Genomic DNA, 26,762 nt, shown 5'->3' with positions numbered 1-26,762 from the left:
ATATTTTCACCATAACAATCTCCCGAACCTGTCTGTCTACATGACCACTTAAACACCATCGCTAATATAGAGTGAGAGATTCCAGAGGAATAACGATATCATAAAATCTCTCTGTCACGGTGGAAGGTTTGAGTCAAGATCTTCACTAATAAACTGTCAAAAACATTTCTATTTCTCAACAAAGCAAAATGTTTATACGTGGAGGCTGTAGAGGACACTAGTAAAGAGGATAGCTTCTGGTGAGGGTCATGGGTCAGAGGCGGATCAGATTTACTGTTTACCACAATGTCATGCATGTAAAATCAAAATTTGTGAATGTCAAGAGCAACGGGGGATATATACAGTAACTAACTGAATATACTTAACAGTCAAAGAGAGTTTCTGTAGGGTAGAAAACGGTGTCATTGTAAGTATGCTTTTTCGTATCTCTACTGTTAAAATAAATGTACATATATTTATAGTCAGCACGACAGAGTAAACCATAAAGTTCTCTGACAACTATTTTATCATCGTGAAGTTTATAACATCGATTTTACAAAAGATGATCGAGGTTTCAAACATCCCATGAGTCAACCGATGGTTGCTCCCTAAAGGCCGCTACGGAGTTTTTTCTTTTACAGGAAAAGCTTTGTTTCCAGCAAATTGTAGACGACACTTTCTCTCCTTTAAAATATTTTTTACGATGTAAATGGTGAATACCCATGCACAAATAACTTCTCGATTGATGACAGCTCACTTAGCCTTGTAGGAACTGGTAAGATTAAATTAATACTCTCTTGCTGTCTTTATTCATGTTTTCTCATCTTACGTTTTATTTTTCTCTCTACCTTTCTCGTTCATCCTACCTCTCCCTTCGTTCCTTTTCATTATTTCTCCTTTGCTCTATATTTCTGCTTTCTCTGCATCTTTCTTTTTACTTTCTTCTTTCCTGTATCTATTTTCATTTTCTTTATTTCTCCATTTCTTTTTCGTGCTCACTCCATTGCTTGTTCTCTCCCGTACTCTCTTCGTTCATACATGTGATTTTCTTATTTTATATCCATGCGTTTGCAGACTGTAAAGAAGAAAATCCCCCAAAAGAAGAATGTTTGGATTGTCTGCTGATGACACAGTAACGTCTCGATTACGTTACTGGAGTGTGACGTCGCCAGAGACGCTGGCGTTTGTCTACGTCACTCCTGACGGCCAGCGGTTTGCTTACACAAGGAAGGAGCTGTTCTCTATGTCACGCAGGTACATGAAGTAAATGTTCAGCTTTGGATGGTCAATTTCTGTATAACCGTCTCTAGAAGCGCTGTTTATTATTTGTGTCTGTTCACTTGTGTGTGACAATATTGTAAGTAGCTTCAAACAAGCCTCAAAGACTTATTGCTAGAATAAGAAATATGTTGCATTGCCGGAGTGGATAAAACAAGTTCTATGGCATTGTTAATTTCCATTTTTGTACTACAGTTCTCTACAAACGTTAGTCTTTTAACCATATATATTGAAAACAGAATTCTCTGAATAAATGTAAAGCAGAACAAAACAGTTGATGCTTTGAACTCCTTTATTTGTTAACAGAGCAGCCAGTTGGCTTCATAAGCGAAACGTGTGCAAAAGTGACGTCCTTCTCTGCCTCGTTCCGACATCACCAGAGCAGATGTTGATCGCCCTTGGAACGGAGTTGCTAGGGGCGACAGTGATGTGTACAAACATGCAGTACAGAGACGGATCCGACATTTCGCCTTTGATGAAAAACGCTGACGTCACGACCTTAGTGGTGGACGAGACAGACCAACAAGCCATCGCTGCCCTACAGACCTTCATCCCCAACTTGTCTGCTCCATCGGTCATCAGCGAAGCTGTTCCGTCGTTAAAATCTGTTATCTTCTGTAATCGCTTCTCACAGTTGTCCTTCTTGGTAGCTGTAGTCGCTGAGGAAGAAGGAGACCTTGCTGACGTCAGTCCTGATGATGTCACGACGATTTTCGCGACCTCTGGTAGCTCCGGGCAACCGAAGCTAGTGACCAGAACCCACAGGTACGAGAAACGGCGGCTTATTTTTTAGTAATGTGAATAGTTTACAACAATCTTAGATATACACATCGCTTTATTCCTCCTCATGCGTCAGATAACTGTACTTTACGATGTTGTTTTTTTCCAGGGAGGTCATGACCATGGGGTTAAATTATTACCAGTGTTGCCTCCACACAGAGTCAAGACCCAAAATGGGAGTCCACTACAATTCCAGCTCATTTGGTTGGATGTCTGGCTATCCTTCGATATATTTTACGAGTGGGAAGACGAAGGTAGTTCCTTACTTCAAAGGTGAGTTTCATTTAAATGCTTGTCGTTACACTTTGACTTCAGATAATTATGAGATAAATAAGAAGAAAGAAAAGGAAAATTTAAGAATGAAAACGACGAAACAAAAGTAACATAAAGGAATCGAATTAAGAAGAAGATAAAAGATGATTAAAAAAAGAATTTGGCGATGATGATGATTATTGATGATTGCTGATTGATGATAATGATGTACAAAAGGAGCTCCTCCAAATGATGAGGCCAAGTTCTTGATGGACTTGTTGAAGAAAGAGTCCGTTGACAGCGCAGTGTTATTACCGCCAACAATCAAGACCCTACTGGCACGCGCTGACCTCTTGCAGTGTGACGTCACGTGGCGCTTGCCCTTGATCATCACTGGAGCCAACGCAGTCAGGACAGATGTTGCCCCTGCCATAGGACCTTTGACCTCTGAGCTGAGGGTGGTCTACGGATGCACTGAAGTAGGTTTTGTCTCATACAAAACCTACGACGATCCCGGCAAGGTACACAGAGTGATTACTGTTCGGAAAAAAAAGTTTATTACACCTGGGAACTGAAATGCACGCGTCCACAATACACGCATACATACACACATAATATCATACAATAATTGTTGTGCTTACCTTTCTTTATACTTGTGTGAGAGCTAGCTCGTGTCGTTTTAAGGATTTATCATTATAATTTAGTCTGTATTTTGTTATCTGCCTTTATTTCTGTATGAATTAGTGGGGTATTTTTTGTGAAAAATATATACTGTTACGTGTTTTCCAATCTCGTTACCTAGGTCGTGAATTTTAACTGCGGGAGGCATGTAGACGGAATGGCAGTGAAAATTGTCGACGACAATCTGAGAGAAGTTCCTCCCAACACCAAAGGGGAGGTAATGATCAAACACAACGGCTTCTTCACCGGGTACCTCAATCAGCCAGATCTCACAGCAGACGCCACACCAGAAGACGGGTGGTTCAGACCTCGAGACCTTGCTTACATCAACAACGAGGGTGATCTCTTTGTTGAGGGGAGACAATCGGAGGTCATTGCCATAAGCAGCTGGAGGTTTTACCCACAGGTAATTTTTTTTTTGGAGGGGGGGATTAGAACGAAAGACGAATAAATTGTAAATTATTTTTATAAAAATGACTAGCTTCAAAGAATAATTTAAATCCTTCGTAGCTTTTTCAAAGTAATTACCTTTTTTAAAATGGTAATAGAATTCACTCAACCATTCATAAAATTGATTATTGTTGTGGCTGATACTCCCAGCTACTGGAGTCCCACCTCATGGAGTGTCCCGGAGTGCATGACGTGGCTGTGGTGGCTATCCCCGACAAGGATTTCGAGAACCTTCCATGTGTGTGCGTCGTGCAGGATCCCAGACCGGAAGCCCCGCGCGTGGTTCCTGACCACCTCCTTCGCGCATGCGCCGAGTATTTCCAGGACAGTTTTGTCCAGTTGAGCAAGCAGGCAGAACTAAGCGTTCCTAAGGTGTGTCTGGTGTTTGACAAGTTTCCTCTCAATCCCAATGGAAAAGTACAACGAAGAGCTCTACGAGCTCTGGCTGTGGAGAGACTCGGGCTGCTGACTGACAAGTGATCAACTTTTCTATCATCACCTATCTCTCTCGTGTCTTCTGAAGATAATTAGACACTCAGATTCAAAAGACTTAAGCAAACTCAAAACAATTAACCACCTTTTTTCCTCTTGATTCTAATTAATTAATAGCACTGTTAACAAGAAGAATAATCATTCGTAAACTTTAATTGCCCTTACCCCAATCAAAGTGGGGTTCAACGAGATGTATTACTATCTTCTGAAATTCACACAATACCTACTAAATACCAACGCAAACGCTTAGTATTTGTGTTGTTTACCTATGATATAAATTACTATGTCGAGCATATGTTGGAAATGTGCGAAGTTCCTTAAATAATAGTGTAGTTTGGGTGAAAGCGATTTTTTAATATTTAAGCTACAACTATAAGGCAAGGGCAAACTACTACAGCTACATTTTCTATGGTGAGCTGCTTCTTTCTCCATAAGGTAGGGTATGAGGAGAGATTGATAAAAGTTTTTTTGGTACATTGCCAGGGATGTTTTTTATTTTGAATATATTATTTTATGGAAATTGTTTTAAGTGGTAGCATTTTATGTTTTGTGTATAGATTGTATAATTGAAAAAACTTGAAGAAACTCCTCATTAATAATAATATTATTAGCAAAACTCAGAAAATAAAAAGGAGTAGATTAAGAAGAAGAATCCTCAGTCAAAAACTTATATCTCGTTATTTACAACTAAAATGAGGCTCACATTGCTTTACAAGACCTGGTAGTACATGTTCTTAATGTCTTCTGAAAATCATGCACTGCCATAAACAAAACAAAATAAACTAAAAAAAAAAAACTACACAAACTCTTAAAATTTACCTACTATATATTACTAATATTAAAACTAAATTTAATTTTAAATTTAATATTGATAATATTAACAATGAATAAATAATAATAATGAAGAAGAACAACAACAGATAAAAAGGCAAAAATAATCAAATAAAGAGGAACATAAAGTAAAGCAAAAAGTCTGATAAAGATGAAAAAAGTATTTAAAAAAATCATCAGAACCTATTTAACGCTTGTCGCCAACCAAAGTCAGGTACACAACGCTTTACCAACATAGACTACACTTGATTACTCCCTCTACTACATACACACAAACATACACACAAACATACACATCACCCTGAAGTTGAAGGAAAGGAATGTCATTGTCAACCCCAGACATGACCACTAAATGCTCTGTCAACATGTAAAAAAATCCGGAAATTCAAAGGCGTGTTGAAAACGTTTGATGTTGGAATAACCTGTGTAGCTCCTTGAACTTCTCGCCGGACTGACCTGTACACTGTACACCTCACGTGCTCGCCGTCACCTTGGAGATTTGAGCTTTTCATTGTAGGCATTACAGGGATGATCACTGAGGAGTCCATCTAAGTAAAAGACAAAAAAAAAATGCAAGCAATGTGTTTGTGTCTGTCAAGAGCTGATAACTTGCATGTCATTCATGAATAAGCCATCTGTAACACTAACATAAGTAAAAAAACGGTGTCAAGCACGTGACGACATACACAAAGAATGAAGATAGCTTAGTTTGTTAAGAATGCTCGTCAATATTACATAATATTATTGGTAAGAAGTATCGAGATGACACGACACAATAAGGAGAAATGATGATCACACATCACTAAATACTCAAGGCTAAAGGGAAGTAAGCAAATTATGACGTAGCTTTCCTGCCTTATCTCCCCTGTCCTCTCACTTCAATCAGGAAAGGAGTGCGTGTATGAAATTATTGTTTACTACTTATATTAGCTTACTTGCGCGCGCGCACGTCTATGTTTATTAAGGATGAAAAACTCATTTAAGAGGCCGGTCATAATGTAACTTCTACCGATATTTTTTAAAATTATATCTATTAACCTACAATGTTGACAATTATCGATGGTTCTCTTTCTTAAAGAGCATTTTAAAAACATTTACCTGGTGTAAATTTTAAGAAATTTAGTTTTTGTTTACTGGTAGTAAAATGAAATGAAAGATTGTAAGTGTATGCGACAGAGAATTCACTAATCGGGTGATAGCTCAACCGTTAGAATTAAGCAAAAAAAAAATTTTCACAAGATATAAACAAACATAAAGTACCAAACAAACATATTTTATTAGAATATAAATTAGAATTTTAGTATTTACTGTTTTTTTACTGTTTTCTTCTTATTTTCAGTTGTTTGAGTAGAGATCCATGTAGAATTCTTTAACAAGTAACCGACTTTCACATGGCGCTTGATCACAGAATTCTGCCTACTTTCAAACATAACGAAATATCTGATCCGTTGACTCTTGCCTAACCTTTAAAGGGAAGTAATCTATAATGGAAGAACTAAAGTTTCAGTACTTGCCTCCCTTATATATTCATTCATACTCGCACAAAGAGATATGTTCTAAAAATGGAGAAAGTCAGATGAAAGATGAAAGCTTAAGTGACCCAAATTATTTCTTTGTTAAACTTACATCAAACTCTGGACAACATAGCAAACAATCTTATCCGTATGTAGCGATATCAGATATAAATATAATTAATTATAAAGATGAACTCAAGCGTATGTGGGATTTATCAAACTGTTTATCAACATAAAATTGAAAGCTGTAAATTACTGTAACCGCAAAGCAAACACTATTCCCCACCCAACTCAACACCTGTATTCATGGATTTGTACAAGAAGGATGAAGGATGAGTTTGTGGCAATGAATAAAGTCGTTAAAGATATCTTTTTTTCTCAATGTGTCTTATTTGACACTAGTATATAATGAGAGACAGAGACTTAGTAAATCTGTGGGTAGCAGCTGCTTATGAGAAGAAAAATAAAACCATTCTGGTGAGATGTGAGTAGCACTGAAGGCACCAATCGTAGTATGCAAATGACAAAAGGTCATATAAACCATGTCACTGGCTGGGCGGTAGGTTAAAGACTTTTCTGTATAGTCTATAGAACGGACACAATGACTCACTCATAATGTGTTGATGTCCTCTCTTGCAGGTCGGAAGTATTTCTGGGCAATAGTAGTCAGACGATAAGAATAATATAAAAATATAATATAGTCAGAGGAGAAGTATGTGCATTGAAAGCACGCCATCCAATCAAATATACTTAAGCGATGTGGCTCAATCAATCTTCTCTGGTAAATACCCAGATGAATTAATTTTTTGATTGGGTACCTGATTCCCTCTAAACAAGGCGTTGAAATGAAAAACAAACACACAGAAATAGTTTACTTTTCTCTCCCATCAGTTATGTGTTTCAAGTGCATCACACTGAAAGTGTACCGACAATTGTAAAAATATTGTGAAATTCACAATAATTAACACTTTAAACTAGTTTGTCATCTTCTTGAGAATTGTGCACGGCTGAAAAAAGCATTTCTAAGAGTGTTGATGACTTCGACAGAATCGGACATAAACAATTTATTATTTAGAAAAAAAGGCAGAGTGCTGCAGTTCCGCCCAAACATTTTTCAACTATTCAGCCACAAACACAAACATGAATACACAGAAGAACAAAGATTTACCCATACACAAGCAAAAATAATTACTAACACGTGTACTTAAGACCTGTAGTCATCAAATCACCAACTGTCAACTCATACTTAGATAGTGTAAACAGTTCCCCACATTTAACTGCTCTTCAGTGTTCACTTTTATTTCAACTCCTTCGCAAGAATTAAGTTTTAGCTGAGTGAAGGGTGTGTAAACCAGACAAGTGCTACATAATATCTGTGAAGTACAGTAAGGATTTCATGCATTATTACAAGGATGACAAAGTGCAAAGAGACATTGAATTCAGCATCATGACTGTAACTTACTGACAGTAGTGTGAGGTCAGGTGAAGTTCAAAGGTCATAGTGCATTTTACAAACAAGCTCCTGTCAGACTGTAATTATCTGATATGTAAAAACATCTTCTCGACTGATGGCTGATCACCAGGCCTTGTATGTACGGGTTAAATAAAACTAAGGCTTTCTTACTCTCTTTATTCCTGTTTTTTCGTCCTACATTTTATTTTACTCTCTCATTTCTCCATCTCGTGCTTGCTCGATATTTATTCTTTCTCTACCTCTTTCTCCATCTCTCTTTCTTCCTTCTATCAATTTCTTTTCTTTTATTTATTCTTTTATTTCGTCGTCCAGTTTTGTTTGTTTACTCAATTTCTTTTTCTCTCCGGTGCTCTCCATGTATATAGACATGTACGCTTTCCATTGTATATGCAGATGTTTGTAGACTGTTAAGAAGGAAAAGCAAAAGCAAAACACCCTTAAATACACACATACTGTCAATGTTTCTACCAACACACTCACACCTGACAATTGCGCGATCTTAATCTGCGTACACTGAAAGCAAATCAACAAATGGTTTCATTATGATATTAAGCTGACCTAAAATACATAGTTCTTTAATTTAGCGATGATGGTTTACGAAAAGCAGTGAGCAAGAAATAAAAATATTTCAAGAACAGAATTTCATCTCGCTCAATTAAATTCAAGTTCACATGAGGTCAGAGGTTAGGAGGTCAGTGTTGACCATTGCCGGCAGCAGGAGACCGCTCCTCGCGTACTCTCTTATCATCGATGATCGGAGAGACGAGAGAACATCACAGACATGCCCCACGTCTCTCTCACACACACCAATTCACGTGCTCCTTCATTCTGCTTTTTTCTACTCATTCTACCCAACAAGTTCTTGGTCCTGTAGATGGTCGTCCTCCGCTTCTGCCTCCATCATCATACTTATCATCAACCTGTAATATAAGACAGTCGTGTGCCTAATGAAAGTGTCCTCGTGACCTGGTGTGGACCTACAGTGACCTATAGTGAAGTCGTGGGCTGAATGCGGGCAGTAGATTATCCTCCTCCCTGAGGTCAGTGAGCAGTGCTCGACCCACACCAAGCCAACACTTGTGCAACAGAGACGTTAAAGTACACCATAACACCGACACACAACTTGTACATAACTGAATTTTAAAGACATGTTTAGACTTTATCCCTATGTCTGAATTATTCTAATTGTGTCCTATTCTTGACCTTTCTGTATCGAAGGTATAATATACATATATATATATGTTCCCTGAAATAGGCGCTTTCTTCAAAGCAACTGTCGTGGCCATCAGGATGAGAGTTGAGACGATGACAAAATGTATTCTGCATTCATTTTTTTCCGTTGAAGGAACCATTTTTGCGGGCTTTTCCTTGATGAAGTAGCAGTGATCACGAGCTACATCGCATGACCATTATAAGTGTAGTCATTATAAATGCGTTTACATATATTTTCCACCCTAACAATCTCCCGAACGTGTTTGTCTACATGACCACTAAAACACCATCGCTAGTCTTGAGTGAGAGATTCCAGAAGCACAATGAAAGCACCAGCTCTGGACAGATTAATTCCAGCTTTCTGCTCTGTTATCAGCTGACTGCCTCTTGCTTGCTTTAACATTTTTGAACAAGAATTACTTGGATGACTGTTTTTTTTTTTAACTTTACACGATCACACTAACAAATGTCATCAGAACCAAACACAACGGGCCACATACTCCATGACATTTTCGAGGCCTAAGTAGTCGATGGTATCCTCTGTCACAGATATAAGTGGTTTGAATTATGGACATACATTCATAGGCCTCTTACCTCTCGGTTTCTCTTTCAGTTTTCAATTTTATTTTGTTTTGTTTCTTTGTTTTGTTTTTTTTTTTTGTCTTCTTTCTTTAATTTGTTGTTTCTACAAATTTGTTGTTTCCACAGTTTTGACGGAATCTAGAGAAAAATTACATTTACTTTTTCTGAAGTTAACCTGACATGTAGGTATTTGTCTTCACGGAGGCACACCATGCATAAAACTTACATTTACATGAAAATTAATAATATACAAATATTTGCGCTTGATTTTGAAGCACTTTGTAATGGGAAAATTAAAAAAAAGCAAAGACATTTTCATTAAAAATATATAAAGAGAGAAAAATGGTTTCTTTTGGTTTCTCTATTCAGAGGAGTAACGATGTAATGAAATTCTTTGATCGCTCTGCCACGGTGAAAGGTTTGATCTTCACTAATAAAATGTCAAAAAGCATTTCTATTTGTCAACAAAGCACAATGTGTATACCTGGAGACATTAAAGTACAATAGTAAGAACGATAACTTCTGGTGAGGGTCATGGGTCAGAGGAGGATCAGATTTGTTGTTTACCACAATGTCATGCATATAAAATCAAAATTTGTTAATGTCAAGAATGTCAAGACCAACATGGGATATATATATATATTTTGACTCCTTGAACAGTCGAAGAATCAGTTTTCTAGGGTAGAAGACGGTGTCGTTGTAAACAAGAAGTCCTCGTCTAACCATCAAACTGAAGACGTCTGTAGTCTGGGTGAAAGAGAAAATTGCTGTCTTCTTCATCTTTGACTAGAGAAGGTAAAGTTTGATCAACTTGATGACGAATTTCGATAACTTCAATTTGGCATCAAGCTATCAAACCCTTTATCAGTTAGTGTGACGAGTTATCATAGTTATTGTCCGTCTGTATGTTAAAGAGAATGTTCCTTTGGACATGTTAATGCTATTTATTTATATCTATAAACAAACTTAATAAATGATAATCTCAATAACTTTTAAACCAAGCTACACACGATTTGTAAAGATGGTGGTAAGCCATACAAGTGACAAATTGATGAAGACAATATTAATATCAAAAGGACAAATTATAACGAGCTGAACTAACGAACAGTGGTAACGAAAACTAAATACACATTTAGAAAATATTAATAAAATAACATAAAGGTTTGTTGATTAGTTGAACTGTAAGTACCTTGATCTGATGAAATAACAATGACCTTGCACAATATATATATATATATATAAACAATAAAGATAACTCATGTCAAAATACTACTGTGGTATGTCGCAGGTTAAGAGTGTGAGTAAACAAAGAAGAAGACTATAAATATGTCTGACCTCTGTCCTGAAGACACCGTGACCTCTCGACTGCAGTACTGGAGTGTGACGTCACCAGAGACGTTAGCTTTTGTATACGTCACTCCTGAAAGCGAACGTTACGCGTACTCAAGACAAGAGCTCTTCTCTTTGTCACGCAGGTACACGGTAACCAGGCAACAACATCGGGTGTGAAGTCAGCTTCATTATTCTTGACTACAGCTCCAGCAAAAAAAGAAGACAATAGTGCGGCGTCGGAAATTATTTCCGAAAATTGCTTAAAACCTTTATTTATTTAAATTGTTTTTAAAGTTTGACTCAAAATTAAATAACTAGAGCAAAACTAAAGAAATGAAAACTTTTGGCGATGATTAAAAGAGCTTAACAAAAAATTCGAGAGGTAAAGACATCCAACCGGAAAAAGGATATGAACAATATCAGACAGGTTGAGATAATTGTAAAATCAGTTCAAACAAGAATCAGGTATGGTATTTTTCAAATACAATGCCGGCTTAGCACAGAGCTTTGATAAATTTTGTGTTTATATTTGCCCTCGGAACACTCAACCAATCCTTTATTATATGATAATTTCTTAAAATTCGAGCTCTTATTTCAATAATCATACGAGAATTACAGCTTTTTTATTTTTAAAGGGCAGCCAGTTGGCTACACCAGAGAGGCGTTGGCAAGAAAGATGTCCTTCTGTGTCTGGTGCCAACATCTCCTGAGCAGACCTTTATATCGCTAGGGGCAACGGTCTTGGGGGCAACAACGATATGTTCCATGGTGAAATATCAGGACGGCTCCGACATTGTACCGCTGATAAACTGTGGTGATGTCACTGTCATTGTCATGGACCAGGCAGACAAACAAGTCATTTCCACTCTGGAGACCTTCATCCCAAACTTGTCAGCTGGCCCTGTCACAAGCCAAGCGTTTCCGTCGGTCAAAACTGCCATCTTTTGCAACCGTCATCCAGAAGAGGAAGAGTTGTCGTTTCTGGAGTTGATATCCAGGAATCAGAAGCCAGAGTTGTTGATGTCAGTCCTGATGATGTAGCGACAATTTTCGTGACGTCTGGCACATCAGGTCAATCAAAGCTTGTACCCAAAACACATCGGTGAGAAACGACTGTAGTACTTGATGTAGCAGATGAGATTATGTTTTGATAACAAAGCATGTGTTTATTATTGATATTATTGTGTATGTTATTGATAGTTTTTTGCGACTTTTTTCAGCGAGGCAAAGAAAGAGGAAAAAAACCCGAAAGCTGTATTCTCTGTGTGTGTGTCTTGCCTAAGTATGTATGTTTGTCAACAGGCAAATCTGGACAATGGCAATGCAGAGCTATGAGATATGCCCCACAGCAGACGGTGATGTTATATTCAATGGCAGCTCCCTTGGGTGGATTTCTGGGTACCCGTTCCTCTACTTTGCGTTTGGACAAACACGGGTGGTTCCCTACGTGAAAAGTGAGAGGCTTTGCTTTTTATACCTTTTTTTTGTAGTGTTTGTATATGTGTGTGTGTGTGTGTGTGAGAGAGAGAGAGTGCGAGTGCGTGCGTACATGCGTACATGCGTGTCTACTGTCTTTGCTCCTCGTCACATCACATGTCCTGGTATTGTTTGTGTCAGCTTACAAAAATGTTAGACTTTGTCGAAGTGGACACCTGTTTCGTGAAGACCATATTTAATATCAGTGATTTTCTTCAAAGATTAATTTTCCTTCTGCCGCTGCCTGGACAGCATTATCTTATCTTTTGCATTCACAATTTCTACATTTTTCTTATTGTTCGGCTTGTATTCCTTTCACGTCCAGTTTTGTCAACGATTCTATGACTCTTTTCTAGAAGACTTTCAATTTTGCTTTCAAATTCTTTGAAGTACTTTTTAGGGAGCTGCGATGTCTTAACAGTTATTATATTTCCGTTTTCAAAGAATCGCCACCTGATGATGAAGACAAATTCCTGCTGGATGTGTTACGACAAGAGAAAGTCACACAACTGTTTACTTCACCTGCAAGCCTGAAGAAATTGCTGGCACGCAATGACCTCCTGAAGACTCCCTTTACCTGGACGGTTAGAACCGTTATTTTTGGAGGCAGCGTCTTCAGGAAGGAGTTTTCCCGTATTCTGGAAAAACTGAGCGTGGAAATACGAGTGCGGTATGGGTGTACGGAGATTGGCTTTGCCGCCTACAAGGTGTACACCGACAAGGTCCAGGTGAACATTCGTACATGCGTTATACTAACAAACACCAAATCCTTCAAAACAACAACCCAATCTATTTCTGATTATAACTGTTTGTCTAACAATGTATTGGAAGTAACTAATCCCAATGTCGGATGGTCTTTATACCTTATATGCATTGAATTCCGTAAACTTTGTCACAAACTAATGTCTCTAGATGGAAGACTTCAAATGCGGGAAGCCTGTGAAAGGTGTGGAGATCATGGTTGTGGATGACAATCTCAAGGAAGTTCCTCCGAATACCAAAGGGAACATCATGATCAAGAACAACGGCTTTTTCTCTGGGTACCTGAAGCAGCCAGCTCTGACAGCGGTCGCCCTACCGGAGGAGGGTTGGTTTAGGCCCGGTGACATTGGGTGGCTCAACGATGAAGGCGAAATCTTTATTGAGGGAAGACAATCGGAAGCTATTTCAATTGGGAGTTTCAAGATGTTTCCACAGGTGAAAATTTACCTTTAACTAAAACCTACTTTCCATAAAGACATGTACAAATGTAGCCCTTTACACATGTGATGATGATGATAAAAAGTATGATACTAATGGTGATGACTTGTCGTCAAGAAAAAGGAAATTTGGAAACAACCCAAATTTAAAAGAAATGATTGGCATTATTTTTCTGTTTTGATTAATTCCCAGCCGCTGGAGTCCCACCTCATGAAGTGTCCAGGAGTGTATGATGTGGCTGTGGTGGCTATCCCTGACAAGGACTTCGAGAATGTTCCGTGCATCTGCCTCGTGCGGTATCCCACACCCGAGGGCGACGAAGTTGTACCCGAAGAACTTATTCGCAGATGTTCCGAGTATTTCCAAGAAAGTTTTGTCCATGAAAACATAGAACAAGAACTCGGCGTTCCTAAAGTGTGTCTGGTGTTTGACAAGTTCCCTGTGAATTCCAACGGCAAGTTGCAGCGAAGAGCTTTACGAGATATGGCTATAGAGAGACTTTTCATCAGGCAGACTGAAATCTGACTTTCTAGTTTTCCTTGGACATTGGTTAGAAACCATAACAATCGCTTCTAAGTAGAAATGCTGTGCAGATTTGAATTTTTGTTCTCAATATCTATCTCAAGACCGTTTTGGTTTCTTTTAATTTTTATTTAGTTACGATTCATAAATTAACATGTGGCATGTTCTCTGTTCCGTTGGGTTTTTTTTTTCTTAGCGATATGTTTCAGTTATCAGAGATACAAAATGCTCAAGTTAACAGTAAAATGATCTTGGGAGTTTGAAGTCCTTCGTTATGCATTTTGATTAGATGCATGTAATTTATTTTGCAAGCCCTAGTAAGCAAACTTGCATGGGTTGGGGGCTAGTGTGTTAATCTTAACTCACGTATCTATCGACTGTTTATTATAATTAATTAATTTTATTTGTACATCGTCTATTCATATTACAATAAAGAAGTATGATAAAGTACTTTACCCACATTTTTATTATATCATTATCATAGATTAAGAATACCTTCCCCTAATCGTGTTCACAAGAAACATTGAGTTAAACTTTATACATAGACAGCAGCTACATGGTAATACATCCACTCGAGATGTGACCCTTTAGATTTTGGGCGATGTAATCAGGGATGATAGGATATGGTCACCATCCTCACAAAAAGATAATCCTGATAAAAGTTTGCAAAGGTTAAACCTGTCTTAACTGTTCCACTCGTGTGTGAGTGTCGAAAATATCCCTAAACAAACCAACCTTGATGTAACAGCTGTGAGACATTTATAAAAGTTTGTCGCAAGTTTGGTGGTTGAGTTTATGTTCATACATCCTCCTCACCTACTATAATATATTCTCTAAATAAAGATCACCGCAAAGCAAATGTTTAGAATTCAATCAAGATTTTTTTTATCTTACAATATCTCTCCCTCTCTCAGAATTTGAACAATGTCGTTACATTGAAGATTACTTTGCCCCTGTCCTTAATATTTATTTCTTTACTCATACCCATCCCGCTTACACATAGGGTAAGTTACTATCAGGAGGAAAAAATATCAGAACATGGTGACTCCCCTTTAGAGTCTAGCAGAGAACACTTTTCTGAATGAGACGGTAAAGCTTTGTGGAAGGTAATTCCAACATCCGGGTAATTTCCTCTTCTAGCTACCCAGATACACGCCTACAAATAAATAAGCTTGCACACAATGTTAAATACACTTAGTGAGGATTAACATGGATTTAAACTGTAAAGGCCTCGGCACGTGTGAGAGCTGGGATCGTATGTTCACTAAACCCATCTGTGTACAAAGGAGACGCCATGAAGCAGCACGAGGATTATTTATGTATGTTTTAATCTCTTAAATATCTTATGTCATTCTCTCTGTGTATGTGTAGAGAAAGCTCAGGCAGATTTTTTTTTTTGTTGTGTGTTTTGCATTCTCTATATGTCATAATAAATTAGATGAAGACATGACAAAGCTTGATTATTAGCAAATATGTGCCAGCGAGAGAGAGAAACAGAAAGCTTGCATGTGAGAGAAAAGTATCTGTGCATGTGTGAGAGAGGTACAGAGAAAAAGAAACAGGAACAAATTGTCCTCTGCAGTAAAGAAACATAACAAAAGCATAGAATCAGAAAGCAAAATGAGTTCAAATATAATACACATCTGGAACATATTGCATAACAAACATTTTTCTCATAGTTCTGGTATATTTATTTAACAATTAAGAGGACAGTCATTCTTATAACATTACATGATAATATAATTATATGATAAATATAACACACACTTTTTATAATAATCGTTATAAGTAATATAGTGGTGATGTGGGGATGTGTGTGCGTTTGGCAATGTGCATGTTTGAATGTGAAGTCTTGGTCTGTCGCTGTGTAGGTTTAAAATGTCAAAGTTGCCATAACGAGTCCAACAAGTCTACTAAAGAAGAAAAAATTCTTCGAAGTAGACCAGTGAGATAGAAATATTTAAGTGATACTCTATAAAACAGGTATTTGTTGAACACATTGTAAACCTTATAATAAACGTTTATTATTCTCAACAGGTTTGTTTACCTTCCATTTAAATTGCCCATTGGGACTAATAAAGTTGGTTGTTATTATTATTGTTATTGTTAGAAGAAGCTCTCTCACAGTCTCAGGCTCACGGATTCAAGGTCTTCTTTTGATAATAAAATATTGTTCCAGTCGTACTCGAAAACAGAGAGAAAGAATTGAAAACCAAGTGAATATGAGAAAGATTATTAAATTAAAATCCAGATATCCTTATTATAAGGATAGTGATATATTTATCACGATTTGACAGACAAGTTATGCCATTTAACAAATTTAGTGTTTATTTTACTAACAAACTGTTTTCTGTAGTCCCAACCTCTCCATGGCCAGAGCTCGTAAGGCGGTTCGCTGAACTTTGCCGTTAATATTCACAGGAAACTTGTCAAACACCAGACACACCTTGGGAACACCTGCATCACGAGACTTGTTCTCCTGGAGAAAACTGTCCTGGAAATACTCGGCGCATGCGCGAAGGAGATCGTCAGGCACTAGGAGCGGGGCTTCCGGTCTGGGATCCTGCACGACGCACACACACGGAAGGTTGTCGAAGTCCTTGTCGGGGATAGCCACCACAGCCACGTCATGCACTCCCGGACACTTCATGAGAAGGGACTCCAGCGGCTGGGAATAAAAGGGGGATAAGAAATTACTCAAATGAAACCTTTACAGAAATATCAAATTTCATTTATCTTGTAAACAAACATAAAAATTATCTAATCTTACAAGTACTTTCGTTATAAATAATTTTTTTTATCCCCAAAGTGCCTGTTCTATCTTTCTCTCTGTAAGTGTTATTACACACTTTTATTTAATTAATGGTTAAATGTATTAATTAATGTACATGTATCTTGTCGTAATCGTAATTAATTCCTCACCCACTTTCCTTTCTTCTAGTGATATGAAATTTTATCACGAATTCATTACCGGTGACAAGGCAATATTAAACAATTTCCAGTAGTCCACAACTAGTAAAATATATTTGGTTAAAGTTTGTATGAGAACTTAAAGGGAGATAGGAAACTGCTGCTCTATGACGTCTAAATTAAATTATCTCCCCTAAAGAAGGTAATAAAGTCACAAAATAAATAAAAATAATGATAAGAAATTCAAAGATAAGTTTGTTCCTTATCTTCGCTGATTGCATTAAAATACTGACCACCACCCAGCCATCCAATCTACTAAACAAACAATCAAAAAAAAAAGTAAAAACCCACAAAAGTAAAGACAACACTTGAGATGTAAAACAACCATGAAATAGAGAAACATGCGGGTGTATGTTTGCTGTTAAAGTTCCTGTTCGTGTTACTGTCCGAGCGCTGGTCAGCTAATAAAGTACACGGGCACGAGAGTGTTGTGCAAATAGTTTCTCTCAAAATTTGTCCGCGCCTCTTGCTTTTTGCGTGATATTAACCTTGGTGTCAATGATCTGAAAGTGTGTATAAATAAAATGATATACAATTATGTGTATTAAAGACTATTCCAATACCTAGGGAGACGAATTATTGTACCCTCGTTAGCACATTTCATATAAAATTAGGTTTTAAAATCTTTTAATTCATTTTATTTAAGTCTGATTACAATATTATGTAACTCACCTGGGGATGCATCATCCAGGTGCCGATTGAAATGACTTCAGATTTTCTCCCCTCGACAAAGACCTCGCCTTCGTCGTTGATGTAGCCAATATCGCCAGGTCTGAACCAGCCTTCTTCCGGTGTTGCTGATGCTGTGAGCTCGGGCTGCTTCAGATACCCGGAGAAAATGCCGTTATGCTTGATGATTATCTCCCCTTTGGTATACGGTGGAACTTCCTCGAGATTGTCATCGACGATCTTGACCTGCAGGTCTTTCCCAGGCTTGCCACAGTTACAATCCTGGACCTGCAAAGAATTTGTAACAGGTAGAAAATTTAGTAGATAATCCCGCGGAGATAAGGGTGGGGAATATGAAGGTAAAGGGAGACACGCGAACTCACAGAGATACGGGTGGAAGCACTAGGAAACGCAAGCAGATACGGGTTGACTATGGTGGATGCACGAAAATACCGACTGACTTATCTACATATACGTGTTGAGAGAATAAATAAATTATTCCCTTTCTTGTTGTTTTTTTATTAATTTATTTATTATTTTTTTGTTGTTGTTGTTGAGCAGATGGAATTTTCTATATCTTACTAAAAGCCAGACAGAAGCTCATACTTATGCCGGACTTTCTTCTTACCTCTGCATCATCGCCGAAATAAAACTTCTCCGAGACTATCCCCACCTCCGTGCACCCGTAGAACACGAGCAGCTTGGAGGTCAAAGGTCCAAGCACACTGCCAAACTCCTTCCGGATCACGCTACCCCGGAAAATAATCGCCTTCGCGCGCCAGGTGACGTCAGACTGCAGGAGGTCAGCGCGTGCAAGCAGACCTTGAAGCCTTAGGGGCGATGTGAACATAATCTTGACATTTTCTTCCATCAGCAGGTTCCACAGGAATTTGTCTTCATCTTTTGGTCGCGAGCCTTTGGAAAAAGTGCTAAAAATAAACAGTCTGCAAATTTTGAAACGCAAGATGATGTAAGGACGTTAGAACAGACAGGTGAAGGTTAGAAATGAAAGTAGAGTTACCTGGAAACAAGTCCCAGATTATTTTCACATTTAAAAAAAATTGATGTAATAACAACAATAATAATATTTCTTTATGGGAAAAAGGACATTCCATAGGGGCTATTTATAACGCGTGACCATATTTCTTAGAAGATTAGGGTTAATTGATAAATACCTACCTTTAACGTAGGGAACAACGCGTGTCTTAGCGAAGCCACAGTAATCACTCGGGTAGCCAGACACCCACCCAAACGAGGACGGGCTGTAGTAAACATCTGCACCCGATGCACTCCAGATATTACTTCCTTGGGCAGCCATAGCCATGACCTGCCTACAGACAAGCTGAGTAACTTCGTCTAGAGTCTGACATAGACGACTATAGCTACTTAAGGTCTAGAATCTGACATAGTCGACTATAGTAACTTCATATCTAGAGTCTGACATAGTCTACTATAGTTACTTCTAGTCTAGTGTCTGACATAGTCTACTATAGCTACTTCAAGTCTCATGTCTGAAATCACGGAGTGACCTCCATATTGTGGTTATTCCGACATGTATGTGTTGCAACCTAGAGAACCAGTGCCTATAACAGGTAATCATTTCTGATTCTTACCTGTGAGTTCGAGGAACAAGCTTCGGTTGCCCTGAGGTTCCAGATGTCACAAATATCGTCGCCAGGTCATCAGGACCCACGTCAACGACTTCGGCTTCTTCTTCCATGGCGATCGAGTCAAGGAACGACAATTCTGATTCTTTGGGGAACCGGTTGCAGAAGATGACAGTTTTCAATGAAGGAGCAGCAGGGCTTGTGACAGACCCAGGTGACAGGTTGGGGATAAAGGTCTCCAAGGCATTAATGGCTTGCTTGTCTGTCTGGTCCACGACAATGGTTGTGACATCTCCACAGTTGATCACAGGCACAATGTCGGAACCGTCCCGATACTGAATCATCGTACACATCGTCGTTGCTCCCAAGACCGTTGCTCCCAGCGATGTAAATGTTTGTTCAGGAGATGTTGGTATCAAGCACAGAAGGACTTCTTTCTTTCCTACTCCTCGCTGACTTAACCAAGTGGCTGCCCTAAAAAAAAAATGTCTTGTTTATAGTCATTATCTGGGTGACCAATGGTTACCAGTAACCAGTGCTCAAGAATAAATAATCCATTAACCTTTTGCATTCATACGATGACGAGAAAGGCCGAAAATGAAATGATAAATTTTTCCTACGAGTGTTGAGGAGCATAGTGTCATTAAACCTAAACATTGTCATCATATTTAAATGTATAAAATCTTCTTTTTCTTCTAATTTAACTTAAATGGCACCGGAAGTACCAGTTGTGTGAGAGATAGGATGGGACAGGGCTGAGTAGAACTCACGCCAGTGAGACCGGTCATGCGCATGCGTGAGAAGGTCCCCCAATGGACATCCTGTTCACTTTAGTCACCCACATGTTCCTCTCCTTGCTATCGTGTCATCCACCTTTAACTGACATTAACAGAAATATCACAAGTATCTATACTGGTATCTGACCCTTTTCTGTACTCTTATGAGCAACACTAAGACTCTAAGCACTTATTTCAGATAAGTGAAGGTAAAGTGCGCCATTGCTGGAGCCCTGAAAAAAAGGTCCGACCGAGTTTCCGTTTGCACCCATCGACCCTTTCAATAACCCTAAACTCGTGCAGCTTGTCACAGTGAGCCACTGCGTTTATAAACACGAGAATCAAACGGTTCAAACCCCTCCAGTCTTTTTTATGTTCCCCCCAGCTCGGCACCCCGCCTATTGATAAGCTGAGTGGGTGTCGCCCATAAAAAGGTCGTTGAAGTTCTAACGGGTATGTCAAGCACAGGCACTACAGTGTACTCTACAATCGCCCTCTGGCGGTGGTGAAGGTGACGATGACCTGGTCTTCTCCAGTGTGGAAAAACTTGCGAGGACCAGGCTGTACAAGGACTCCTTATTGTGAGTTGTGCTCAATAAAAAACTTTTTTTTTGTTTTGTTTGTTTTTGTTTTTGGAAAGTCCTGACTAAGGCGTGACTGTCGAAGCACCTGTAAACTACTACATATGTGGTTTGTGTACATGTAAATAATAATTGAGCGGATCATTTTCGTTGGTAATCACCGGGATACCATGCTTCACCCGGTTTAATTGCTTCCTTCAACACCCAACTCCAATTATCAACTTCCGTTACCCTTTCATTTGTGTCAGGATTGTCATTCAGTAACAGACTGTACCCGTGTGCTTGTAAAACACATATTCACCTGTTCTATTTTTATTTTATTCTTTCTCTGACTTGTCTGACAACTCGTGTGCAGCAACTCAGGGCAAAGGGAAGGGGAGAGTTGAGAAAGGTGAAACACCTGGAGTGAAAGGGGAGATAAAGATTACAATGCAGTTGGGATTGAAAGGAGAAATAAAACTTGAGATGTCAACGTTCTCAAATGTTTTCATCTCCTGAACGGATTTAACTGTAGAAAAAGATGAAACGGAGGGAGGAATGGGGGACAGAGAAAGACGCCGTTTTCAATAAGTATCGCTGTCACTGAAATGATCGAAAATTCGGTCACATCCCTACAGGTAAGAGTTACAGACTTTTTGTTACTCCCTACCTTCGTGACAAGGAGTAGAGTTCCTTTCTTGAGTAAGCATAACGCTCGCCGTCAGGTGTGACGTAGACAAAAGCTGGTGTCTCTGGTGACGTCACACTCCAGTACCGCAGTCGTGAGACCACTGTGTCATCAGGAGTCATACCGTGCATCATGTCGGTTCCTTTCTTCTTACCTTTCACAGGTATCTGTGACATCAGACCACAACTTTTGCTTATCATACAAAAAAGTCAAAATTTAATTCAAATCTTTTATGAAGGAAGAAGAGGTTTAGAAACTAAATACAAACGAACAGGTAGACAGAAAAAAAAAGAACGTTACAGAAGGGATTGTTGTCAGTCGCTCACTTCCCCAATGTCACGGAAGAGTGACTTGTGAATTTATATTAACTTTGACTAGACACTGGAATGTCGGGCAAGGAGTAAAGTATAACGAGAACCTCTTAGTTGTGAAATTCGAATTTATTCCCTTACCTGCCTCATGCCAGTGTCATACTTTGTGTCAGATCATCATCTACACCTGCTGTTATTATAAGTTCTCTAAATTTAACTCTCAAACACTAAGCTGTAGACCTTAAAGCTTCTTCGACGAAACAAGAAAAAATTTTTTGTCTTACCTGAGGTATTTCCGCAAGCAACAGCCTTCCCTAAAGCCAATATCTCCTGTCCTAAACAAATTTCGAACTCGAGTGTTCCTTGGACAGGTCGAGATAACACCAGCCCGTCACACCAACCCTACCTGAGTCGACACCAAAAATCATACACAGCAAAACGACAGGTAACTACACCGTGCGATTTTTGTGTCGAGGCCCCGGCGAGCTTTAGAAGGCAGAATCAAACAGTCGTCTCGTGTGACGGAGTGTACACCTGGGGAGGTATTTATTGATGCGTGGCGAACTTTGTCAACAGGCTGTCAAGGCCGCTCTTGATTGATATCTCACGTGTCCCCCACGTCTAACGTGTAAATCGTCGTCAGCAAGACAACTCTAGATAACGAAAATTGAGCTCACCTGAGTATTGTGACAATGACAAGGACAGTTGTTGCTAGGGAGGGATAGATGAAATGTTTGTTGGAAAAAAAAGGCAACTGATAGATAAAATGAAGTGGGTCCTGGCTGCTGTGTGGTTGGCGGTCTGTCAAATGTACTTTTCTTTGCCCCACCTCCTCAAACAGAGAAAAAAAAAATAGTATAACATGCAGTAAATCACAACAATAAAACATCCTGTTGTTGTTGGGGGTTTGTTTTTTTGTCAATTTTTTAATTTTACTGTATCACATTATTTAAATAAATATAAATAAACATCGTACTAAGCATTTTTTTTTTTAGTGATTTAGTTAATTTACACGTGAGTAAGATCCAAGTCCAAAAGATAAAATCGTCCTGCTCTTTAAAAAAATACAGGTGTTGAAAAAATCGTACGCAAGAACAGCGAGCTTTTTTCCCACCAATATGATCATGACATTGAGATGGGGACATATCGGTGTATCGCAGTGAGCTATCTCCGTCTACAGGTATTTTGCGGGGTGAACACCCGGTCAGGAACAGTAGTTTTTAGCTAAGGGGTTGAACGCTGTCATTATCCGTATTTTTTTTTTTTTTTTTTTTTTTGAAAGCGTAATAGTTAGTATAGGAATGTTTTTCTTTCACGTCCTTCACCGTTTTTTTTATTTTTTTGTTTTTGTTATTTTTTTTTTATTTTTTAAACATTAGATCTCACCTGAGTTTCCCTTAGTGCTTGAGCCCTTGGCGGGCTGAACGAGGCCTGATAATATGTCGTATCACAATATTTTTTTTATTTTTTTTTACTTAAGTTCATTGGGAGAATCTCTTGTGACTTTCTACACTTGCTGTCGGTAATTGAAACACAACCTGACGATGTTTAGTTATCTTTAAACCAAACGAAATGTTTTTAGCAAAAAACCTCCATTAATATATTTTAAAAGAATTAATTTGGGGAAACCCTGTATACGTATTTGCATGTCAACCTCATTGTCTGTATATTATGGAGTAAAAATAAGTTTCGGTAGGCATGAATGGACACGTGGAGTAAGTAAAGGTAAAATATTGCAGGACTGAAGCATTGAACATCAGGGAAAAGAGTCGTCCTCACACGTGACCATTTCCTCCATTGTTAGCATCCTGATGTGACATATCATGTCATGGCAGCCATTATTTGTGGCCTTAATTATAAAAAGCAAACAAGAAAATACTCGGTGACAAAGATAACCAGGTCTGAATCATTAAGCTTAAGACAAAATAGTTCTGAACATGGGTCTGAACTTTTGTCTTCCCCGAGGTATATGAACGACCGTCTTCCCTCAAAATATTAACTTCCGCCGAATCATTTAAAATTTGAGTACAGGATTGTTCTAGAAAAATTCACCCCGTTACACCACTTCAATATTAACCGAATCCAAATGCAGTCAAGCAGAGAGTCCAACGAAAAAAAAATATATATACAGTGGTACCTCGACATACGAGTGCCCTGACATACGAGTGTTTTGAGATACGAGCCGCCGAGCGAGCGATATTTTGCTTCGAGATAAGAGCAAGATTTGAGATACGAGGAATCGCACACTACACCGCTGCACACGACCCCAACTTGCAGGGCGGATATTAGGGTCGTGTGCAGCGTCTAACAGTTGTGTGCTTGTTTCCCTCGTTTTCGAAACATTTTTGATAAGTTGGGTTCGCGTTTTTTTGCTTTTTGTACATTTTCAAAACATTATCCCATTAATTTTTGTAACCATGGGTCCGAAAAAGAAGATGATGTCTATTGAATTAAAGCGCGAAATCGTAGAAAAACATGAGCAAGGTGTGCGAGTAATTGACTTGGCGAGGATGTACGGGTGTAGCACATCAATGATATGTTCTGAGCTTAAACAGGAGTTGATGAAGGGTACAACACCAGCTAGGGGCGTTACAATAATTTCTAAGCTCCGGACTTCTCTCCATGAAAAGATGGAGAAACTATTGACTGTGTGGGTGACAGAGAAGCAGCTTCAAGGAGGAACCTTAACACAAAGCATCATGTGTGAGAAGGCACGAGCGATTTACGGTGATTTGCAGAAGCAGATCCCACACACTTCCACAAACGAAGAATTTAATATGTTTTTATAGAATATGTATTTGTTATTCATAAATAAATGTTTCTTCTTGTAAATACACTTTTTCTTATTCAAAAACACTTAACAAAAACAACTGAGGTGGTGTTTTGGGAGCTGGAACGGATTAATGGCATTTCAATGAATTTCAATGGGAAAAATTGCTTTGAGATATGAGCAATTTGACATACGAGCAAGGTTACGGAACGAATTAAACTCGTATGTCGAGGTACCACTGTATATATAGCACGTAACTGTTCTTGGTTGAGTTTTGTTTTACACCCTGCTTCCATCTAAAGCTGTACAATGGCGAGGCAAGGTTAAAAGGAGGAGAAAGAAGACACTCGGAGGATACAATAACACTATTTTAAGAATTAAAAAAAATAAAAAATAAACAGGATCAAATAGACAAACTGATGTCGGTTCACCTCGTAAAAGTTGGACATGGTGTTCCCTATTTTATATCCAATAAACACTACCTACTCCACCTCACAAAAGTGCATGGAGTGAGCTGTCAGAAAGATAAGGAAGAGTGAGATGTAAGTTGTTTAATAACAGTAAATGTCAAAGGTGAAAAAAAAAATGAAAAGAACTACAACCACAGCAAGGAATGGCGCACCCTTCGTTTATTGTGTGTGTGTGGTAGTGTAGACCCACTTTGTTAAAGGAGAGATTTATAAAGGGGTACATTCGACACTCGGGTAGGTTTAAATTTATACAAACTGTGACAATGCATCAAGCTATTTTAGCTACTGTGTTAAAGCCCTACTGAGGAGCTATCTTTTCTTCGCTTGCATCAGTATCCTGGCTAGAACATAAACAGCTTTTTTACCTTCGTAGTTTTCACACTGCCAAGAAGAAAGAAAAAAGAAGCAAGTGAATACTGACAGGTTGCTCGTGTAATGTATATCAGCATTAACATGATGAACTAAGAAATATGAGGACGAAATGTATGTTGACCAGAGAAAGACCTTGCCTACAGTAGGTCTTTAAGTTAGCTATGACTGATATCGGAGGACACGAGTGACCATCGTTCAGCATGTTTGTGGGGGATACTTCGTGATTTCTCTCACTTGGTGAGAGAAATGGATGTGGATGACCGATGTTCATCTTCTTTTCCATCCCGTCGTCCCTTGCCCTCTCTCTATCTCTGTGAGCCGCGCGGATTCTTTCATATAAATCTTTTAGTGGATCCAAGCTAACTTTAAAGAATTCCTTGTTCTAATAACTCGTTTCTCTAACTCTGTCATAACTTCACATGAGACTCTCCTGACACATTCAAACCTAACTAAAGTGAGGACAAAATATGTTGAATTTTAATGTAGGGTCAGGCGTGTTTGTGCAAATTCAAAGCACTCCGGTAGCCGGACACCCAGCCAACCGTGCATAGGTTGTCGACATCCACTGCACCCTCTACAGAGCAAATTGGCAAATTTAATAACTTTAAAGAGGGAAGCAAGGAATAGGTAAGAGAATTAGAAGGATAAGTTTGACTTTGTGAAATATTTCGGCTTACAATTTTAATTTGCTAAAAATTATTGAAAAACACAGTCCCGGGGTGGTTCACGACTGTTTTACGAAGGAAAACAAAGTCAACCTGACTTGTGATATATTCAGACCACTTGACATAAACATTTTTGAGAGATTCTGAATACCTGTTGGCAGTTTTGTCGAGTGGCGAGCACGATCTTGATTTATAGCTTGCAGTGTCTGAGAAGAGAAAACTTGTACTGGATGTAAGAACAAAGTTTATTATCATGACCTCGGCAGATGACCTGATTGCACTCTTGTCTTGGAAAGTAGGGTAAGTGGAGAGGACGAGTAGGTTCACTTGAGTGCGAGGATCTGTAAAGTACAACGGGTGACACCAACAGACAAGTGACACCAACAGAGATTAATTTAATTTTGTATCGGTATTATTTGTTTTTTACTCATAGAGGTAGGTTGAGCTGATAACCTGCTTCACTGCGATTTTCATATCTAAGTCCATCCAACAGTTGTCTTGATAGAAACATTGACAGTCTGTTTGTTTTAAATTAATATTTTCATTATTTGAAAGAGCTTGCCAATAAAGTTTATTATTCCCATTTTTATTTATCACATGCCTGAACAAATACCCTCGCTAGTTCACCAAGTCACAGAATGACAGGCAAACATTATCACCGTCTGTTCTCGTAGCTAAGATCACATGTCAGTTGGTCCCAATCACCTATCGTTTGTGCAGGGTTAAGGTCAGGTCAATGAGGTCATGGACAGTTAACAGTGTAGACCACATGCTGACCCTGACATGCACTTTGCAGACTGAAGAAAACGGTTGATAGAGTGTACAACTGGCTCTTAGCTGGCATACATG

The 26,762-nt window shown here is 38.7% G+C and overlaps 3 protein-coding genes across 4 annotated transcripts; 2 read left to right on the top strand and 1 right to left on the bottom strand.

The window, feature by feature from the left end:
- Positions 1–182: 182 nt before the first annotated feature.
- Positions 183–4,564, top strand: LOC112554865 (probable 4-coumarate--CoA ligase 3). Its single transcript, XM_025222926.1, has 7 exons — positions 183–406; positions 1,054–1,233; positions 1,564–2,022; positions 2,147–2,310; positions 2,527–2,810; positions 3,092–3,376; positions 3,571–4,564. Exons 2-7 carry the CDS (start codon positions 1,085–1,087, stop codon positions 3,898–3,900), a joined length of 1,671 nt encoding a protein of 556 aa, XP_025078711.1. The 5' UTR covers positions 183–406; positions 1,054–1,084; the 3' UTR covers positions 3,901–4,564.
- A 5,629-nt stretch (positions 4,565–10,193) lies between these two features.
- On the top strand, positions 10,194–15,259 carry LOC112555350 (putative acyl--CoA ligase YdaB). 2 transcript variants are annotated; one of them, XM_025223707.1, is made up of 7 exons: positions 10,194–10,320; positions 10,814–11,000; positions 11,493–11,959; positions 12,160–12,311; positions 12,778–13,061; positions 13,246–13,530; positions 13,726–15,259. In XM_025223707.1, exons 4-7 carry the CDS (start codon positions 12,173–12,175, stop codon positions 14,056–14,058), a joined length of 1,041 nt encoding a protein of 346 aa, XP_025079492.1. In that variant the 5' UTR covers positions 10,194–10,320; positions 10,814–11,000; positions 11,493–11,959; positions 12,160–12,172; the 3' UTR covers positions 14,059–15,259. The 2 variants fall into 2 exon arrangements, with proteins under 2 accessions (XP_025079492.1, XP_025079493.1); XM_025223708.1 differs by lacking the exons at positions 10,194–10,320; positions 10,814–11,000 and having other exon boundaries at positions 11,042–11,959.
- A 469-nt stretch (positions 15,260–15,728) lies between these two features.
- Positions 15,729–22,497, bottom strand: LOC112555349 (probable 4-coumarate--CoA ligase 3). Its single transcript, XM_025223706.1, has 7 exons — positions 21,921–22,497; positions 21,308–21,492; positions 19,308–19,775; positions 18,874–19,025; positions 18,323–18,609; positions 17,698–17,982; positions 15,729–16,723 (listed from the first exon to the last, which is right to left on the bottom strand). The coding sequence occupies exons 2-7, from the start codon at positions 21,457–21,459 to the stop codon at positions 16,391–16,393; spliced, it is 1,677 nt and encodes a 558-aa protein (XP_025079491.1). The 5' UTR covers positions 21,460–21,492; positions 21,921–22,497; the 3' UTR covers positions 15,729–16,390.
- Positions 22,498–26,762: the final 4,265 nt, after the last annotated feature.

Source organism: Pomacea canaliculata, linkage group LG14 (assembly GCF_003073045.1).
Source record: "Pomacea canaliculata isolate SZHN2017 linkage group LG14, ASM307304v1, whole genome shotgun sequence".
Lineage (NCBI taxonomy): Eukaryota > Metazoa > Mollusca > Gastropoda > Architaenioglossa > Ampullariidae > Pomacea > Pomacea canaliculata.
This window is presented reverse-complemented; position numbering and strand designations above follow the sequence as displayed.

Excerpts from the sequence above, each read along its gene's own strand:
- LOC112554865 (XM_025222926.1), top strand. The coding sequence starts at position 1,085 with ATGTTTGGATTGTCTGCTGATGACACAGTAACGTCTCGATTACGTTAC. Across the intron at positions 2,311-2,526 it reads GGTAGTTCCTTACTTCAAAG|GAGCTCCTCCAAATGATGAG; the intron begins GTGAGTTTCATT and ends GATGTACAAAAG. Across the intron at positions 3,377-3,570 it reads GCTGGAGGTTTTACCCACAG|CTACTGGAGTCCCACCTCAT; the intron begins GTAATTTTTTTT and ends TGATACTCCCAG.
- LOC112555350 (XM_025223707.1), top strand. The coding sequence starts at position 12,173 with ATGGCAATGCAGAGCTATGAGATATGCCCCACAGCAGACGGTGATGTT. Across the intron at positions 13,062-13,245 it reads TGTACACCGACAAGGTCCAG|ATGGAAGACTTCAAATGCGG; the intron begins GTGAACATTCGT and ends TAATGTCTCTAG. Across the intron at positions 13,531-13,725 it reads GTTTCAAGATGTTTCCACAG|CCGCTGGAGTCCCACCTCAT; the intron begins GTGAAAATTTAC and ends ATTAATTCCCAG.
- LOC112555349 (XM_025223706.1), bottom strand. The coding sequence starts at position 21,459 with ATGATGCACGGTATGACTCCTGATGACACAGTGGTCTCACGACTGCGG. Across the intron at positions 19,776-21,307 it reads CTCTACTCCTTGTCACGAAG|GGCAGCCACTTGGTTAAGTC; the intron begins GTAGGGAGTAAC and ends TTTTTTTTTTAG. Across the intron at positions 16,724-17,697 it reads CCTGGATGATGCATCCCCAG|CCGCTGGAGTCCCTTCTCAT; the intron begins GTGAGTTACATA and ends TTTTATTCCCAG.